The sequence below is a fragment of the Stigmatopora argus genome, chromosome 23 (genome assembly GCF_051989625.1).
Source record: "Stigmatopora argus isolate UIUO_Sarg chromosome 23, RoL_Sarg_1.0, whole genome shotgun sequence".
Classification (NCBI taxonomy): domain Eukaryota; kingdom Metazoa; phylum Chordata; class Actinopteri; order Syngnathiformes; family Syngnathidae; genus Stigmatopora; species Stigmatopora argus.
Genome location: NC_135409.1, coordinates 1,560,539 through 1,579,248, shown reverse-complemented (window position 1 = coordinate 1,579,248; position 18,710 = coordinate 1,560,539). Strand labels below are relative to the sequence as shown.

At 44.2% G+C, this 18,710-nt stretch overlaps 2 protein-coding genes across 6 annotated transcripts; both read left to right on the top strand.

Annotated features, from left to right (window-relative positions):
• The first annotated feature begins 480 nt into the window (after nt 1–480).
• Nucleotides 481–8,088, top strand: scyl2 (SCY1 like pseudokinase 2). 2 transcript variants are annotated; one of them, XM_077594058.1, is made up of 18 exons: nt 481–647; nt 1,506–1,711; nt 1,779–1,936; nt 2,441–2,585; nt 2,647–2,796; nt 2,874–3,095; nt 3,165–3,281; nt 3,360–3,485; nt 3,571–3,747; nt 3,930–4,052; nt 4,129–4,242; nt 4,319–4,451; nt 4,522–4,640; nt 4,706–4,806; nt 4,874–4,940; nt 5,018–5,095; nt 5,165–5,287; nt 5,359–8,088. In XM_077594058.1, exons 2-18 carry the CDS (start codon nt 1,535–1,537, stop codon nt 5,899–5,901), a joined length of 2,673 nt encoding a protein of 890 aa, XP_077450184.1. In that variant the 5' UTR covers nt 481–647; nt 1,506–1,534; the 3' UTR covers nt 5,902–8,088. The 2 variants fall into 2 exon arrangements, with proteins under 2 accessions (XP_077450184.1, XP_077450185.1); XM_077594059.1 differs by lacking the exons at nt 481–647; nt 1,506–1,711 and having other exon boundaries at nt 1,822–1,969.
• Nucleotides 8,089–8,979: 891 nt separating this feature from the next.
• On the top strand, nt 8,980–18,672 carry tcp11l2 (t-complex 11, testis-specific-like 2). 4 transcript variants are annotated; one of them, XM_077593956.1, is made up of 12 exons: nt 9,194–9,260; nt 9,531–9,607; nt 12,338–12,515; nt 13,092–13,276; nt 13,343–13,475; nt 15,341–15,461; nt 15,527–15,750; nt 15,829–15,965; nt 16,030–16,202; nt 16,273–16,454; nt 16,526–16,698; nt 16,751–18,672. In XM_077593956.1, the coding sequence occupies exons 4-12, from the start codon at nt 13,099–13,101 to the stop codon at nt 17,023–17,025; spliced, it is 1,596 nt and encodes a 531-aa protein (XP_077450082.1). In that variant the 5' UTR covers nt 9,194–9,260; nt 9,531–9,607; nt 12,338–12,515; nt 13,092–13,098; the 3' UTR covers nt 17,026–18,672. The 4 variants fall into 4 exon arrangements, with proteins under 4 accessions (XP_077450084.1, XP_077450081.1, XP_077450083.1 ...); XM_077593958.1 differs by lacking the exon at nt 9,531–9,607 and having other exon boundaries at nt 8,980–9,260; nt 15,575–15,750; XM_077593955.1 differs by lacking the exon at nt 9,531–9,607 and having other exon boundaries at nt 8,987–9,260.
• The last annotated feature ends 38 nt before the right edge of the window (nt 18,673–18,710 follow it).

Below are 18,710 nucleotides of genomic sequence, written 5' to 3'. Positions count from 1 at the left end.
AATGGAAAATAGCCGAGGAAAATTATTGGAAATAATTTTGGTTTGGCTACCAATAATTGATAATTTTTCAGCAAACACAAAAATATATTTACATCGTGAAATCCCAATTGAAAGTATATTTATGGCAATATACTGCAATGATTTTCTACCAATTATTTATTGCGGACCCCTGCTCTGGCAGGTGCTACAGGACCATAACAGCGAAGACAAACAAACAGCAGTTTCTTCCCAAGAGCCGTCACCATGCTCAACTGGAGTTCTGCACCTAGTCCTAGGTTGACCTCGTCAAGACTGATGTCTTATCTTGTACTTGCACCAAAACTCCGTAGGCTGCTAACCACTTTTGTCACAAACATAATCATTTACAGGCAGTGAGAAAATACAGTTCTGTTTTTATAGAGTCGTTCTTTTTGCAAAATGTTGACCACAATGAAGTGCATCGCGAAATAGTGACCCGCCCTGAAGCCGTGACGGAGACGCACGCGCTCCAAACCCGGAAGTAGCATTGCCAGGCACTATAGCCTAGCATGCTAGCTGCAAGCTGCTTGAAAACATGGGGGCTGTTCGTCAAGCACGCCACTGACAGCTCTTCTCGGAAGTGGGCGACTTAAAAGGAAATCACCCGAAGACATTTTGTACTTCCCCACGTAAGTTCTTGCGATCTGACGAATTTGACACTTGATTCGAACGAATGCGATCTTACTGCGCATTCTTGGCTTGTTAGCGCAGCTTCTCCACGACTGCGGTGAATCATTACCAGAATATTAAAGCGATCCGCGTTAACTTGTGGTCTTTAACATGTCGGGCTGTTCAATTAGCAGCGAACTGTGGCACTTGTTCGCATTAGTAGTGCTATCAACGTTGCTTGATCTCTTTAAAAAAAGCCAATTTAGGACCTAAATAATGCGCGCAGTAAGACCAGAAAATATACATCCTCTAATGCCTTTCCTATTCCTGCATCCTCACCCTGTTGCTACTGTGACAACAAAATTTCCCGAATACGGGATGAATAAAGTTATCCAATCCAATCCACAACATGGGTACCATGAATAAAAATAGTTTTTATTTTACAATACAAAGTTTACAGAATTGTCAAAAATGACTTAGGCTAGCGGTATAGATAAACACATTTCAATTTACGTTGTTGTCAATATGACATTTAAGACTTTTAAGATGAAAAGGACAATTCCCCCTGATGGTGCTTTAAGAAAGAAAAGAGAAACTGGCCTTGTATAGCCTGTAAGTGTTGTGCTTTCCCCTTTCACCTCCACTTACAGCACTTGTGTGAGTGTGGCTTTTCCACACAGGCCTCAGTTGTTATTTAAAATAGACACCTTAATGCTTTATTTCGCCCCATCCCAGTTTAAATGAATTGGACACTTAGCATCTATAATCCCAGCCAATGACAAATACATTAGTCTAGTGAAACATTTTGGTAGCAAACTGTTCCTTTATTAAACATTGACATCGTTTTAAAACAATGTATCAATTCTTGTACCATACAGATAAATTCTCAAAGCTGTCCCCCTTCGACATGGAGTCCATGCTGAACAAACTGAAGACTACGGTCACGAAAGTGACGGCGGACGTCACCAGCGCCATCATGGGCAACCCTGTCACGCGGGAGTTTGAGGTAGGCCGACACATTGCCAGCGGCGGACCCGGCATGTGCTGGAGGATCTACAATGGTACCAAGAAATCCACCAAGCAGGTGCGTATTATTAAGACGAACATCCTATTGAACGAAAAACTCACCGGAAGTGTTTGGTCATCTCCAGGAAGTGGGCGTTTTTGTCTTTGACAAGAAGATGATTGACAAGTACCAGAAGTTTGACAAGGACCAAATTGTGGACTCTCTAAAGCGAGGGGTGCAACAACTGACCCGACTGCGACACCCGCGTCTTCTGACTGTTCAGCATCCTTTGGAAGAGTCACGGTGTGTAGTGCACTCGTGACACTTCTGGCAGAGGTGGGGCAAGTGGACAGGTGGGGCAGGCATTTTCTTGGGGCCTCCATAGGGGGTGCCAAAATGGAATCCACAAGAACGGCAAGAATTGGCCATTTGAAACGACACGGCAGTAGCAAATTTGAGGGACTTCACCCCAAAGCAACCTGTACTTTACGATGTCAGTGAATGAAAAATTTAACTTGCGTGTCATTTTATTTATAGAATTGAATGTTTTTCTATTAAAGTACTTATATAGTCTATCAGCTTTTTTTTTCTTTTTATGTGGGCTCAAACATTGTTTACTTATTCCTTGTTTATTTATGTGTTCAAAATTTTAAAAAATCACGGCGCACACAGGTGGGTTGATTGGATCCCCAACAGACCTTGGCATTGCCACTGATGTCCACACAAAAGAAGCCAACACCAACCAATTACTTTTGAACCAGTTCTACAATCAGAAAGCGTGTTAAGGTTTGGTTCTTGTTGTTTCAGGGACTGTCTGGCATTCTGCACGGAGCCGGTGTTCGCCAGTCTGTCCAACGTGCTGGGCCACTGGGACAACCTTCCCAGCCCTGTGCCTAACGATATCAAGGAGTACAAGCTCTACAACGTGGAGACCAAGTATGGTCTGCTGCAGGTGAGAGCATAGAATCTCAAAGCCTGCCAGAGTCATATCAGATACTTCCATCTCGTTTTAGATCTCTGAGGGTTTGTCTTTCCTGCATAACGGAGTGAAAATGGTCCATGGCAACTTGTGCCCAGAGAACATTATTCTGAATAAGAGTGGCTCATGGAAGATTATGGGTTTTGACTTTAGTATTTCATCCAGCAATCCATCTAACAGTGAAGTGAGTCAAAGCAGACGTCTGGCGGTTTCGGTAGCGCCTCCGCTCATTGTTTTGACTCGGCGCTTCCTCGCTTGCAGCCTAAGTTTTCGTGTAAGGAATGGGAGCCCAACCTGCCGCCGCTGTCCCTGCCCAACCCTGAGTACCTGGCGCCAGAGTACATCCTGTCGGTCAGTTGCGACACGGCGTCCGACATGTACTCTCTGGGCGTGGTGGCACATGCCGTCTTCAACGAGGGCAAACCCGTTTTCGCCGTCAACAAGCACGACATCTTCAAAAGCTTCAGCCGGCAACTCGACCAGGTACCCGGCAGGACAAGGAGGCCGCACGGGACTTGACCGTTAATGCATGGGTTGCTTGATTTGATGTAGCTCACTAACATAAGCCCGGCATTGCTGAACAAACTCCCGGAGGAGGTGCGTGACCATGTGAAAATGCTGCTCAGCGTCTCGCCCAACGTGCGACCAGATGCCGACCAGATGACCAAGGTCGGCGTCATCTCCTGACATCGCACCATCCTCGCAGTGTTTGTCTCTCATCCATTTGTTTCCCCTCACGTGGACTAGATTCCGTTTTTTGATGACGTGGGCGCGGTGACATTGCAGTATTTTGACTCGCTCTTCCAGAGAGACAATCTGCAAAAGTCTCAATTCTACAAAGGCCTACCTAAAGTCCTACCCAAACTCCCCAAGGTAAACTTGGTAACTTTCATTAGGGCTGAGCGAAGCGCTGTGGTCACCTCATTTGATTATTCCTGTCCATTTTTTTCCCGATAAGCGTGTGGTGGTCTACCGCATCCTTCCTGTTCTTTCCTCGGAGTTCATCAACCCCGACATGGTCCCCTTCGTACTGCCTAATGTGCTGCTCATCGCCGAAGAGTGCACCAAGGACGAGTACATCCGCCTCATCCTGCCCGATCTCACGCCTGTTTTCAAGCAGCAAGAGCCCATCCAGGTAGGACCCAACTTAGAGCCTCCAGAAAAAGTCTGAAACAGAAGCACATGCTTAGGTTATCAGACTATCTTTCTATTCCCTCTCATGCTTCCTAAGGCTAGCAACATGGTAGGTGGTACAACAGTGCTTTACCTTCTTGAGAGGGAAGTTGTTTCATAACTCTCGACCGTGTCCCCGTACAGATTCTACTAATCTTCTTACAAAAAATGGACCTGCTCTTGACCAAAACGCCACCAGAGGACATCAAGAACAGTGTTCTGCCGATGGTTTACCGAGCTCTGGAAGCTCCATCCGTGCAAATCCAGGTTGACGTATTGTTTGTCAGGGGAAGGTGTAGTGCATTTGAGGCTTGAAATGAAATTATCTTTTTTTGTCGTCTAGGAGCTGTGCCTCAACATCATCCCGACGTTCGCTAACCTGATCGACTATCCGTCCATCAAAAATGCCCTCATCCCTCGCATCAAATCTGCCTGCCTGCAGACGTCCTCACTCGCCGTCAGTTATTTTCCAATTGGTCTGATAAATCTGACATTGAGTCATTCGTGACTTTTCCCTTCCTGCGGTCACGTAGGTGCGTGTGAACTCGCTAGTGTGCCTGGGAAAGATCCTAGAGTACATGGACAAATGGTTTGTCATTGATGAGATCCTGCCCTTCCTGCAGCAGATCCCCTCCAAGGAACCGGCTGTGCTCATGGGAATCCTCGGTCAGCTTCTCATTTTACTCACTTTTTCTTTTCTTTATTTGGAGCACAGCCTTACTCGTCACCTCTTTAGGAATCTACAAGTGCACCTTCAGTCACAAAAAGCTGGGCATCCCCAAGGAGAACCTGGCCACTAAGAGCCTGCCACACTTGGTGTCGCTCAGCATCGACAGCAACCTCAATCTCAACCAGGTAGTCTTTACTAGTGTAAAATTGGTACTTTGTGATGTTTTTGTGTCATGTTTTGTGTGTTACAGTTCAACTCATTCATGGCGGTCATCCGAGAGATGTTAAGTCGCATGGAGGCCGAGCACAAGACCAAGCTGGAGCAGCTGCACATCATGCAGGAGCAGCAGAAGTGAGTTCAGTTTTAAAGACACAAAAGCATACTTTCTCTTGAATTGCTTTCCGTTGTCTCCCATCAGGAGTTTGAACATATCCGGTACAAGCAAGCCATCAGAGGAGTCCAAAATCCCATCAACATCACAGCAGGTAAATTACTTCAAGTCCTGAGCAAGAATTTATGGTTTTTGTAGGTCGCTTAGGTGTATTTTGTCATTTCTTCTCAGATTGATGACATCTTGGGCAGCATGGGGGCGAACGGAAAGGAGAACGGATCTTCGGCCGTAGCTCCGCAGCCTAACAGAGTAATGAGGCTACGAGTTTTCAGCCTTGTTAAAAGCTTGCTCTTAACAATTTTTCTACTCCGCCTTCAGATGTCTTTGACTCTGGAGGAGAAACAGAGACTGGCTAAAGAGCAGGAGCAGGCAGCCAAACTGAGAAGTCAGCAGCCACTAGCGCCACAGAGCATCAAAGCGGCCACTTCCGCCAACTCCAAAGTATTCTTTTTTGGGGGGACTTTGATTTTATTCGCGGGGGTGGGGACTAAAATGGTACGTTTTTCTTGCAGACGAAAGATCTGACAAACAGCCTGCTCAACAACATGGCATCCCTGAACACAATATCGATGACCAACACGCCGCGACTGCCCATGGCGCAGTCCGTTTTCCCCTCACCGTGCACGGGCCCACCAATATCCAATGGCTTCAATTTTCCTCCAGCAGTGGGCATGGGGACAAACATGCGGCCGCCAGGTTCCAGCGTCTTTGGCGGCATGGCCACTACCGCCAGCACCCCCAATTTTGGCGCACTGGTGCAGAATAACAGCCAGATGAACATGTCAGCGTTCGACAACCTTTTCACGTCCAACAAGCCCAAAATGTCCCTTAACCAAATGGCACCCGCGAGCAGCAACCCTTGGCTCGGCCAGTTTGCCACGGGCCCAAACACTCAGCCTGCCATGCATGGGGTTCCGGTGTCGGGATTCGGAATGCAGGCGAACCCTTTTTTCACTCCGCAGAACTACTCGCAACGCTCCCCCGCCACCGCCAACCAGAGCGGAATGAAGCACAGCACGTCCGTGAGCAACGATCTGAAAGATTTGTTTGGCTGATAGTTATGACAATGTGAAGTTAAAAAATCTACTTTTACGGTGTCTAATTTAGATCGTGCCTACATTCTGCACCCCATTTGTATTTGAAGGACATGTTACTTCTTGTATTCTGTCTTCTACAAGGCTGTGGGTTTCTTACTTTTTTCTACTGGATATTTCTTAGGGTTGCTCAAGGGCATGGGAGTAACTTTATGAATGTTAATTAGTTTATTCCGGTGGGCATCCGAACTCGGGAGATCCATGGACGTGTAGCATCTAGTAAGCAGGCTAGCTCAATGGCAACAATCTTTGCAGCAGGAGTAGCCTCCAGATTGCTGTGTGCCACGTCAAGCCTAATGCTCGCCATTGACATTTTACTACTTATTTTGAATGCAGTATGACCACTGTTCCCTCTAAGCTGCGCGCGTGCGCAATTGCGCACTACTCTCGTCTTCTCTGCGCAGCAGAAATCCTATGGCGCGCAGTAAAAAAAAAAAAAAAATTTTTTTTTTTTTTTTTTTTTTATTACCCCTTTCTTCATGATGGAGCCGTTTAATAGCTCTGTCCACTTATGTTTTTCGTGTTTTACAGCATGTTTTACATGAAAAATTAGAGGGAACATTGACATGCACCTGCTTGTGGCAGGTGTGATACTGGTGTGCCCATAGCGAGCAATGATGATGCCGTGACCGGATGATTCGCCTAAAGACGTTTCGCCAACGGACGTTTGACAGACGGACAGGTCTCCGAATGAACGTTCGTTCAAACAGCGTTTAATGATTAAATACAAATACTAGTATTTGTATTTAATCATTAAACGCTGTTTTCAGCTGGATTTGACCGAATTTGAGAGCATTTTGAGCCGTTTGGCGAATGGACGTATATGGACATTTTTTTGCCTCCATCGCGATATCATCACGACATTTTACCGAGGAATTCACTTCCCTGGGCTCGGTTCTAATGTCCAAAGAGCTCCAGTATTTGTATTTAATCATTAAACGCTGTTTTCGGCTGGATTTGACCGAATTTGAGAGCATTTTGAGCCGTTTGGCGAATGGACGTATATAGACGTTTTTTTGCCTCCATCGCGATATCACGACATTTTACCAAGGAATTCACTTCCCTGGGCTCGGTTCTAATGTCCAAAGAGCTCAAGTATTTGTATTTAATCATTAAATGCTGTTTTAGGATGGATTTGACCCGATTGCTGTCATTTTACGGCTCGGTTCTGCTACATCTGCCCGCCCAAGAGTGCTTATTCCCGGGCTGCCATTGATGGTAGACTAACATTGATTTTTACTATAATTTGGACAACACCGGCGGCGGGCCGGATTAAAAATCCTAACGGGCCGTGTATGGCCCGCGGGCCGAGGTTGAAAAACTTGTACACACACGATCCGGGGGCGGGGCGAGCGCGCGAATCCCGTTTCGGCGAAACCTCCGTTCGGCCGAATGAACGTTCGGTGGAACGTCCATTCGGCGACCTGCCCGTCTGTCAAACGTCCGTCGGCGAAACGTCTTTAGGCGAATCATCCGAGTACCGATGGTGTCGCTCACACTGGTACTCAGTGCGCTCAGGGAGGTTGACTTTCTGCTCAGACCAACGAAAAATTAGAGGGAACATTGAGTATGACTGGTCCTGGCACCCCATGTGGCAAATAATGCTAAAAAGGTGCATTGTAGGCTCTTGTGCCTTACAGGGTGAAACATCATTTCATTTCATTTTCATCTTCTGAACTGCTTTATCCGCATTAGAGTTTTGGGGGTTGCTGGAGCCCATCCCAGCTGACTTCGGGCCAGAGGTGGGGGGCATACTGAATTGGTGGCCAACCAATCGCAGGGCACAAGGAGACAAACAACCATTCACGCTCACACTCATACCTAGGGGCAATTTAGAGTGTCCGATCAGCCTACCATGCATGTCTTTGGAATGTTGGAGACACTGGATTTCCTGGAGAAAACCCACGTGGGCCCGGGGAGAACATGCAAACTCCACACAGATAGACCGACCCGGATTTGAACCCAGGACTCCCACTTTGAGGCCGGCCCACTAACCACCCAGCTGCTGAGCTGCGTGGGTGGAACTACCATTATTTTTTTCTCTCTCAATTTGACCAATGAGCTTTTTAGCTTTTCTCTTTCATGAAATGATTCCGGTGTCCATAGCAATGTAACATTCCTTTCGATATTAAAAAGAAAGTCAATACATATATGGATCCCAGCAGTTTTTAAGCATTTTAATTAGATGGCACGAATGGGCATTTGCAGCTTTACTTGTGTGTGTGGGTAAGGGAAATTAAGCTTGTGCAATAGCAATGATTCTATTGGTTCTTATGGCACACCCCAACGAAAGCAACGCAATTTCAAATTGCACAGCTGTCATTTCGTTTTTCACTGGAAATCGCTTTTAGAAAGCCTTTGGTCATTCATTTGCTATTTCATAGCTGGTGACATTTTGGTGATACAATGATCTGAGATGGTTGAATACAAGTGTGTAGGATATATATATATATGTATATATATGTGTATGTAGATATGTGTATATATATATATATATATGTGTGTATATATATATATATGTATGTATATATATATATATATATATATATATATATATATATATGTGTATATATGTATATATATGTATATATATATATATATGTATATATATATATATATATATGTATATATATGTATATATATATGTATATATATATATGTATATATGTATATATATATATATGTATATATATATATATGTATATATATATATATGTATATATATATATATGTATATATATATATATATATATATATATATATATATATATATATATATATATATATATATATAAGAATGTAATCGTTAATTTGTGTGTGGTTGTTTTTATGACGACAGAAATGTTACCAATCACACAATAAAGACTATTCAAAAATCGTCACTCCTTTTACATGCAAGGGCACAATCGTAAGTATAATTGCTTATATATTGGTTAAAGTGTCACAAAAGAAGACTTGTGTTAACATTTCGCAGTGAATTCATATCCGTAAACAAACACCTCCCATAAGAAGCCAATGGGAGCGTACCATTTCAGCCAACACGGGTTAGTTTTTCTTTCCCATTTAAATGTTACTTCTATAGTGTACAGCTTGCAAAAATTGAGAGCACTATTTAACTTCCCGAAGTAAGCACATGACACAGTTTCACTTTTAACACATCTATTTACCAATAGTCAAATGGTTTCGCCCAAATTTCCGGGAGCTCCTCTGCGTTACTGAAGGACCTTTAAACAGTCAAGATCAACACACAGAAAACAACGACACTTATCTTCACATAACAACGATTTCAAATAGTCACCTTTACGGGAGACTTAAACACGGTAAGAACACATTTGTACCATACTTTTTTCCATTCCAAGTAATCACTTCTTTGCGAGTTTTGCTCACTAGCGCGAGAATTTGGAAGAAATCTCAAAATGTACTCAAATAACAAATTAGTTATATAAATTATGCATTACAATTTAGCATTAAAGTTCACATGTACAGTGAATGTTTTAATCATGGAAAAATATCGTGATGAAAGTTAAGTGTGATAATTCCTTTATTTTTTTAGGTAAATATGAAAATACTATTGCTTTTGTTTTGTACAGATCACGTGTACTTGGTTCTCACGCGTGTGTGGATTTTTCTTTGCCATGTGCTGTGTTCGGAACCAAAGATTTTCCATGTAAGGATGAGTGACTGACAGATTCAGCCAATGGGAGGGACCGTGCCTTTAAGACCCACCTCTTATTTGATGCTTTGTTTACATTGTGCTACACTAATCTGAACCTCATTGTTCAAAGCTTTAGCAGCCCACACTCGTATTATTGATGCACAATTGAGCCTACACTTTATCTACCATATTTCCCATCTTATTTAATTACATGGTATCATATTCAAATACATTTTTGCTTTATTGTCAAATTCTTGTTGTTTAATTTTTCCCAATGACTGCAAAATACAAGTGAAATATTAAAACGATTCAAAATGGAGTTTAAAACTGACAAAAAAAACACATTTTTGACTCATGTCGTGAAGGAGGTGCAGATGCCAAAAATAATCCCTAGTCCGCAATCTCTCTGGATAATCCACAGAAATTGGCCTGCTGCTTCTTTATGTGACCTAGCTATCTGCTCGTGCGGATGGTGTAATGAACGACACAGCAGGGATACACAAGAGCACGTGTGCATAGTCCGAGGAGACTAGCATGGTACTGAGGGACTGTTTTGAGACCACTGACTGGGAGGTGCTGTGCAATTCACATAGTAAAGACATTGACAGCTTGACCCACTGCATCACAGATTATATTAACTTCTGTGTTGAGAACATTGTACCCTCCAAGAAGGTCCGTTGTTTCTCCAACAACAAGCCGTGGGTCACCAGGGATCTAAGGGCCCTCCTGAACAAGAAGAAGAGGGCTTTTAGGTCTGTGGAGAAGGAGAGTCTGAAAATGGTCCAGAAGGAGCTGAAGAGAGAGATAAGGAAGGGAAAGACCATCTACAGGAGGAAGCTGGAGAACCAACTCCAGAGAGGCAACACCAAAGAGGACTGGAGGAGCTTGAGGACCATTTTGGGCAATGGAGGGAACAGTGAGAGAGACCCGGAGTCCGGCGGCAGGGAGTGGGCCAATGAACTGAATCAGTTCTTTAACAGATTCAGTCATGCCCCCACTCCCCTGACCCCCCAGACCAGAAGCAACGCTCCCCCCTCGTTCTCCTCCTCCTCCTCTTCCTCCCCCTCTTCCTCCCCCTCTTCCATCGGCCTCTGCATTACTGTCGATCAGGTGATAAAACAGCTAAAGAAGATCGAGGCAAGGAAGGCTACCGGTCCAGACGGCCTCAGCTCCAGTCTACTGAGAGAGTGTGCGGATCAGCTTGGTAAAGTGATTCTGCATATTTTCAACCTCAGCCTCAGTCTACAGAAGGTCCCCACCTTGTGGAAAACTTCCTGTGTGGTCCCAGTTCCTAAGACTGCGTACCCCAGGGAGCCAAACCACTTCAGGCCGGTAGCATTAACCTCTCACCTGATCAAGACATTGGAAAGAATCATCCTCAATCACCTCAGCCCCCTGATGAATGCAGAGCTGGACCCTCTGCAGTTCGCCTATCGTCCAGGCATTGGTGTGGAAGATGCTACCACCTACTTGATGCACAGGTCTCTTTCACACCTAGAGAACACGGGAAGCACGCTGAGAATGATGTTTTTTGACCTCTCCAGTGAGTTCAACACCATTCAGCCGGTCCTACTGAGAGGGAAACTGGAGGAGGCTGGAGTAAGGAACCACCTAGCCGCATGGATCATCGACTTCCTCACGGACAGACCACAATATGTGAGACTCCAGGACTGTACGTCTGATGTGGTAGCTTGCAGCACGGGGGCCCCACAAGGCACAGTGCTCTCTCCACTCCTCTTCTCCCTCTACACATCGGACTTCAAACATAATACAGACACCTGCCACCTCCAGAACTTCTCTGACGACATCGCTATTGTTGGACGAGTGACGGACGGGAACGACCTGGAGTACAGGGGAGTCATCACAGCCTTTGTTGACTGGTGTAGGCAAAACCACCTCTACATCAACACCAGTAAGACAAAGGAAATGGACATTGAAATCGTGGAGAATTTTAAGTACCTGGGTGTTCACCTCAACAACAAACTAGATTGGTCCACAAACATAGATGCCCTGTACAAAAGGGGCCAGAGCCGCCTCTACCTACTGAGGAGTCTACGGTCCTTTGGAGTGTGCAGGACACTGCTGAGGACTTTCTACGACACTGTGGTGGGATCTACAGTGTTTTATGCAGTGCTCTGTTGGGGATGCGGGAGCACGGAGAGGGACAGGAACAGGCTGAATAAGCTGGTCAGGAGGGCCAGCTCTGTTCTGGGCTGTCCTCTGGACTCTGTGGAGGAAGTGGGAGAGCGGAGAATGCTGACCAGGATGATGTCCATCATGGACAGCACCTCCCACCCCCTGCATGAGTCTGTGGAGTCCCTCCGAAGCTCCTTTAGCAATAGACTGCAGCACCCTCATTGCAGGAAGGAGCGCTTCCGCAGATCCTTCCTCCCATCAGCTGTCAGGCTCTTTAACAAAAAAATGGCTGAGTGTTAAGACCTACCGTATGCATGCATGTACATTTATGTGTATGTATGTATGTATATATGTGCTAAGCAACACGCTTATTTATTTATATATTTATTCATGTATTTATTTCTTGACCTACTTATTACCTATCTATTTATGTCTAAAATGCCTTTCCTATTCCCGCATCCTCACCCTCCTGCTACTGTGACAACGTAATTTCCCGAATACGGGATGAATAAAGTTATCCAATCCAATCCAATGCATGTACGACTAACAACCCCACTAGACAAGTGCTATCATTCATTCATTCATTTTCCATACTGCCCATCCCAGAAAGGATTGTGGGGGTTGCTGGAGCCCAACTCAGCTGTCATCTGGCTAAAGGCAGACTACACCCTAGACTGGTCGCCAGTCAGTCGTAGGGCACACGGAGAGGCAAACTACCATCCGCACTCCCAATCAAACCGCCACCTGTGGTAATCGAGCCCGCGCCTGCCCGCACCGAAGTCAGGCAAGTGAACCTCTACACCACAAAGCAGCACAAGTGCTATTGTTAAACCAAAGTGCGAGTGGGCATTCATTTTTAGCTCCAGATAGCATGACGAACAACCCCATAGGCCTTTGATAATATTAGACAACTGCCTAATTGTGAAAATGCCCTTCTGCAGCAAAATAAAAAATAGTACATATATTAGTTGAGGGTTATATTTTTGATGTAACACATTTTTCGATAGCGAGATAATTATAGATACCAAGCAACCAATCGGGTTTGTTTGTTACCATTAAGGTTTTTTGTGAAACCTTCAGTATTAAACAAGTTTAATGTAACAGTATCCAATGTTGACAAGCCCTCTAGTTTTCCTTGGTTTCTATGGAGACGCTTGAGCTCACCTCGCTGTTGTTCCATTAAAGTTATGTCACACGAAGTTAGTGGTCCTACATCCAAAGACTCAAACAAAGGGGAGAGTTTCAATGAGGGTTTTAGGAATAAAATTGTTTTTACCGAATTTGTGTCTGATTTGATTTTTGGAATTTGCTTGTCAAACCACTCCTATGGTTTATAATTCATTTCTGTTCCACTTTGCAGCTTGACGATGCCTCTGAACAAGGAGTGTCCGTCCTCCACCTCTAGCAGCGACGAGCAGGGCAGCGACGGCGAATCGTCACTGTCGTCATCGCACCGTTTCAACAGCACGGCGTCGGCCAGTGACACCGACTGCTCGCGCGAGAGCTTCATCAGCGATGGTTCTAGCAAACACTGCACGCCCTCCTGTGAGTAAAGCACGTACGTGCAGCGCAGCTGTTTTTATTCAGTTCTCCATTAAATCTCCGTATCAGCAAGCCCTCCCAATGCACTCACCCTGGACGAGGTAATGGACTGCGCCAGAGGCATCTCCAACCTCAACTTGTTCCACGAGATAGTAGTCAATCGCGATTTCCACCTGGAGCCGCAAAGCCTGCCCGAGGACAGGTAATTATGGCGCTTTTAAAACGGTCACTGTTGACATTTATTGCCACACTCTATGCCAGTTTTCACTCTCAGTTGCGTCAACCCACACACACAAATATTTGCGCTGTGTCCCGGAACAGGTCAGGGCTGCTCGTTTAGGCAAATCGTATAAACCCATCTTGCAAAACAACTTTCAAACGCTGTGCCGTTAACTAAAGCTTTGATTTCAATTGGCATTTACTTATATTTTTGTTGGTCCTCAGGCAATGTTTCTAATTAGAATACACAAGCAGAGGGGCCCGGCTTCGCTGGTCCCACCTGCTTGGGCAGGTGTTTTGGTAATCTATTTGCCTAAGGTAGTGTTTCCCAACCACTGTGCCGCAGCACACTGGTGTGCCATGAACAATGGTCAGGTGTGCCGTGGGAAGTTGCAAGAAGTCATACAATGTAATATTCAGAGAGAAAAATGTATATGAATATAATGAGATTAAAATTGAACTACAAGTTTAAAATCAAAATATGATGAACGTTAAGTTATAAGATTATACTATTACAAGATTCAAATTGTGAAAGTTTTTTTATTGATTATTTTTCTCCAAAATGAACCAGAAGTTGTTTGGTTTCTAGGGCATCAACTTTTGCTGATGTAAAGTTTGTGTGAGCACAATTTTTTTTTGTGTCATATTAGGAGATTTAAGTAATAATTGGAGAAAAGTCGAAAAATGATGCGATTAAAAACATTACATTACTACTTATTTTGCATCACTCGAACCGGAAGTTGTTCATGGTCCGCAGACATCAACTTTTGGTGACATTAGCTAAGTCAGTGTGAAAACTTTGATTTTGGAATAATTTTGGAGGTTTATGTGATTCCTGCTGATGAAACTTTGATGACAATGACTATTGTTAATATAGGCGACATAGTTTGAAATTACAGGATTTTCAGATGGTGGTGTCCCTTGAGATTTTTTTCAATGCAAAAAGTGCCGCAGCTCCAAAAAGGTTGGAAAACACTGGAGAAGGAACTCATGAATGGGTGACACATATTTAAATAATGCAGCTGAGCTGAACCAATTGCCTGAATCAAACCAGGAGGAGGGACGTGCCTTTTGCTCAGAAGACTGAAGACTGCCGCTGCCACAATCAGAATCTTCTTTCAGAAGAAAACTGTCTTTTCTGGTGTCGAGAGGCGTGTGAGTGGGGTGCAATTTTTTTATCACTGCATCAGCAGATCTCATGTGCGTAAAAAAGCATCTGTACTCAGTGAGACTGTACCGCTTTAAATGGAAGCTTGGCGAAATTCCCACTTCTCTGGCGCGCATACAAACACACAACGATCTCCAACACAGATTCACTGACGGGTGCTCTGAGTTGCGTGGACGCGATCGACTTCTCTTACAATTAACCAAATCCCTGATCTGTTGACCGTGCATGTTAGCCAAGTCTCTTGAATAAAAAAAGGTGGAAAACCCATTCAAACTGTTTGCCCCAGTTTATGTACAAACAGCACACTAAACACTCTCCACATTATGGTTCCACAAATCGCATGCACTCAACAATGTAAAGGTTATTTGTAATGTCGTGTTCAGATTTGCGTACTGCGAGAAATTCTAATGATTACCTGAATCAATGACTCAAATTCAATCGGTGTTCCTGATGTGAAGTAGCCTTGAGGATCCTTGAACTGCTCCATGCCAATGACACTTGTACAAATTACCAAACATTTACCCATCAAGTTGTAAAGTTAGCAAACCTGTCATCTCATCTCATTTTCTGAACCACTTTATCCTCATTAGGGTTGCGGGTTAGGCTTACAAACACACTAACGCACACACACACACACATTCTCAGAAATTGTAATATTTATATACATTTTACGTTTACAGTTTATGGAAGTTGGTACATGACAATGTCCACAACGCATTCTGGGACAGCCTGGAGTCAGAAATAAACAATGACCCACCCGAGTACAAGCAGGCCATTAATCTGTTGGAAGAAATCCGGGAGGTATGGAATGTAAAATTACCTTTTTTATTCTCGCGCTAAAATGAGACGTTACGCTTTTGGTATAGATATTGTTGTCCTTCCTCAACCCGGGCGCCAACCGCATGCGGACGCAGATCCTGGAGATGCTGGACATGGATCTCATCAGGCAGCAGGTTGACAACGACGCCGTGGACGTGGCAGGGCTCGCCTCATACATCATCAACGTCATGGGAAAGATGTGCGCCCCCGTCCGCGACGAGGAGATTCAGAAGTTGAGGGAGAACCCGGGGAGCATTGTGATGATCTTTAGGTAGGTCCAAAAAAAGCAGAAGCTTGCAATACAAAGTTAAGCTTTCAGACTTGTCACAGTGAGTGCCTTGTTTATCAGGGAGATCTTCCGCGTGCTGGAGTTGATGAAGACCGATTTTGTCAACCTCACGATCAATAGCCTGCGACCTATCATGCAAAAGCAGAGCGTGGAGTACGAGAGAGCGACCTTCCAGAGCATCCTGGAAAAGACGCCTGGTGAGCATAGCACTACGCGATAACCGGATCAAGTAATTGGTGTTTGACGGCGTCCATGTGTCAGGTGCCTTGAACAACACCGTGGCGTGGATCAAAATGACTTTTGAGGAGCTTATATCCAGCATGCCGAGCATTCAGGAAAAAGGGCAACCGTGTCTACCCGGACCGTTCCAAGTCCTCAATGCGGCCTTTCTACACATCCTTCTGTGGGACTACACTGAGCACCCGTTCCCAGAGGTGAGTGCTTCCCATTGGAATGATCAGTTGCGTTGAGAATTCTGAATGTTCATTTCTACGGTGTTGTTAGACATGGATGACGGATGAGGGCCGTCTACGGGAGGTGCAGGCGCAACTGAGGCAGTGGCAGGCGGTCAACGAGGTACTGCTCATTGTCCACAACGCGGTCGCCGGGCCCGTTCAGGGTGTTGCAGCCTTGTCCGAGCGTCTCAAGAGGATGGCTGCTGTGCTGCTGAACCACATGCACGACCCGTGAGTATGTGAATCTGGGTTCAATGTTGGAGTTAGGCTCATCGTATTGTTTTTTTTTGTCTGTTTTCCAGCAATTTTAAACTTCATGAGGCGCTGGTCAGCGTCAGCGCTCAGATTTGCAGCGAGTTAAACAAGTCCTTGGCAGAGAGGAGCTACCCGACGCTGAGCACCTCGCTCCAAACCACCCTCACAGGCCAAATCTGCGCCATTGCGCAGAAGGACAACCCAATCCGCATTCTCGTTGGTAAGTGCCAGATGATTCCGCTCCTGTACTCCTGACCGCAATCATGTCCTAGTGTCTTTCTCTGTGTCCACAGAGGACCGCGTGCAGCATTACTTCATGGCGCTCATCTGCGATCGCAAACCAGAAACCAGATTGGAACAAACGCCTAGCGGCCTTGATGCCATCCGCTTGGAGTTGGCCTCACTTGCTGCCAAGTTCCTCTCGCTGGTCAACTACAACCGGGCCGTGTATGGACCTTTCTACGCCGACATCATCAGGAAGCTGATGTTCAGCAATAGCTCCCAGTCACCGGCTTCCCCTCCTCAGGATTTCGTCACCTCTGAGTGAACTATTGAGACTAACACCGGAGGAGCAAACTGAGCTTGCAGTGATGTCTATCCCAAACATTGTTCAGCTAATACTTCAGGAAAATCTCACCAAAAAGTGAATATATAACGCAGTGGCGGTCCGTGACTTTCCTAGCGACGCCTTCAACTATGTCTGAATCAATCCAACCCTCAAAAACTAGTTTATGGCTATAAAACCTCTATTTCAACTACAGCTGCGACACAAAAAATCATCAATAATAACCTCATACAATTGAAATATTATTTAGGAATATAGCCATATTTTACTTACCAAAAATCCTTTTTACCTGTACACAATATCCATCCTCCTTTCTTCTCTTTCTTTTCTATCGCCAAACTTTTTTTATTCGATTTAGTGCTGAAAATGTTCCTTCCCGGTTGTGACAGATTTGCTTGCTTTGGAGTTGTCCGAACTTTCTTAATGATGTCCACCTTTTTTTCTTGAAAAGTCTGTCTTGAAAATGGCTTTAAATCAACACAACAATATATTTGCTTGTGCAGCTCGCTCCAGATACAGTTTGGTAGCTCTGGCTAATCCACTCTCTCACTAGTCAATCATAGTTGGTGAAAGCGATGACGTATCCCTACGCCTGCGAGAAGGCAAGTATGTATCCCTACGCCTGCGACAAGGGATTGTGGTGTTGCCAACTCGAAATCTGATTGGTTAAAGCAACAGTCTTATCGACGCTTGTTTAATGCAGCAGAGCCTGCAGAACTGATTGTAAAGGCCTTGAGGCAGATTTCTGACCCTGGCAACAAATAATGGCTGAAATGTGATTGGTTAAATGCTTCAATATGAAAACACATCTGGAAGCAGTGTAACCAGGGGGAAAAGCAATGAAAGGAAGCTAACAGACAATTTGGAATTATTTAATAAGTATTGATGGACAAAATATAATATATGATTCAGATATTTCTTAGGCCAGCAGAGAGGGCCTTGAAGGCCCTGACGGCCCGCCACTGATATAACAGGGCTGTTTAGTTTTAGAAAACAAAGTAAACATGAATCTGTCATATGGCACAGTACATAGACAGTTCTTTTAAATCCCTTCTATTTTGTAGAAGATTATTTCATTATGCTGTGCATTGAAGTACGGAGATAACTATATATTTGCACCGAAATGAACTTTATAAAGGAAGTTGGAAATCACTGGTCTAAGATACATTTTGACTTTGTGTCATAATCCTTTCATGCAAATGTTGATAACAACATTGACTCATGATTTCTTTGAAGGATTGTTATAGTAACTGTAATTCATTGTACAGTACAAGGTTTGTAGCTCCTTAAGAGCTATAAAAAATATTTAGGATATTTTTTTGTATATTTGTCCTATTTTTGTTATTTTTGCTTGTTTAACTAAATGCATCCTTCAATATTTTTTGTGCGATTGCTGATGTTTGTTACATAGCTCTGTACTTTAGTTTACCATATTCCTGCATATGCTTGATAGACCCTATGTGGAAATATACAAAAAAGGTGCTGATTCCTAAGGGATCTTGTGTTCAGTGCGGATCCAAAGATGCACAGAAAACAAAAAGCAATTATTTACCTTCACTGTAGTTTACATTAAAAATATATTGTTTTCTTCTATACTACTGTTAATGTAATAAAAAATACAGAAATGTTGCAAGTATCCCTATTATTTTGGATTGGATTGGATAACT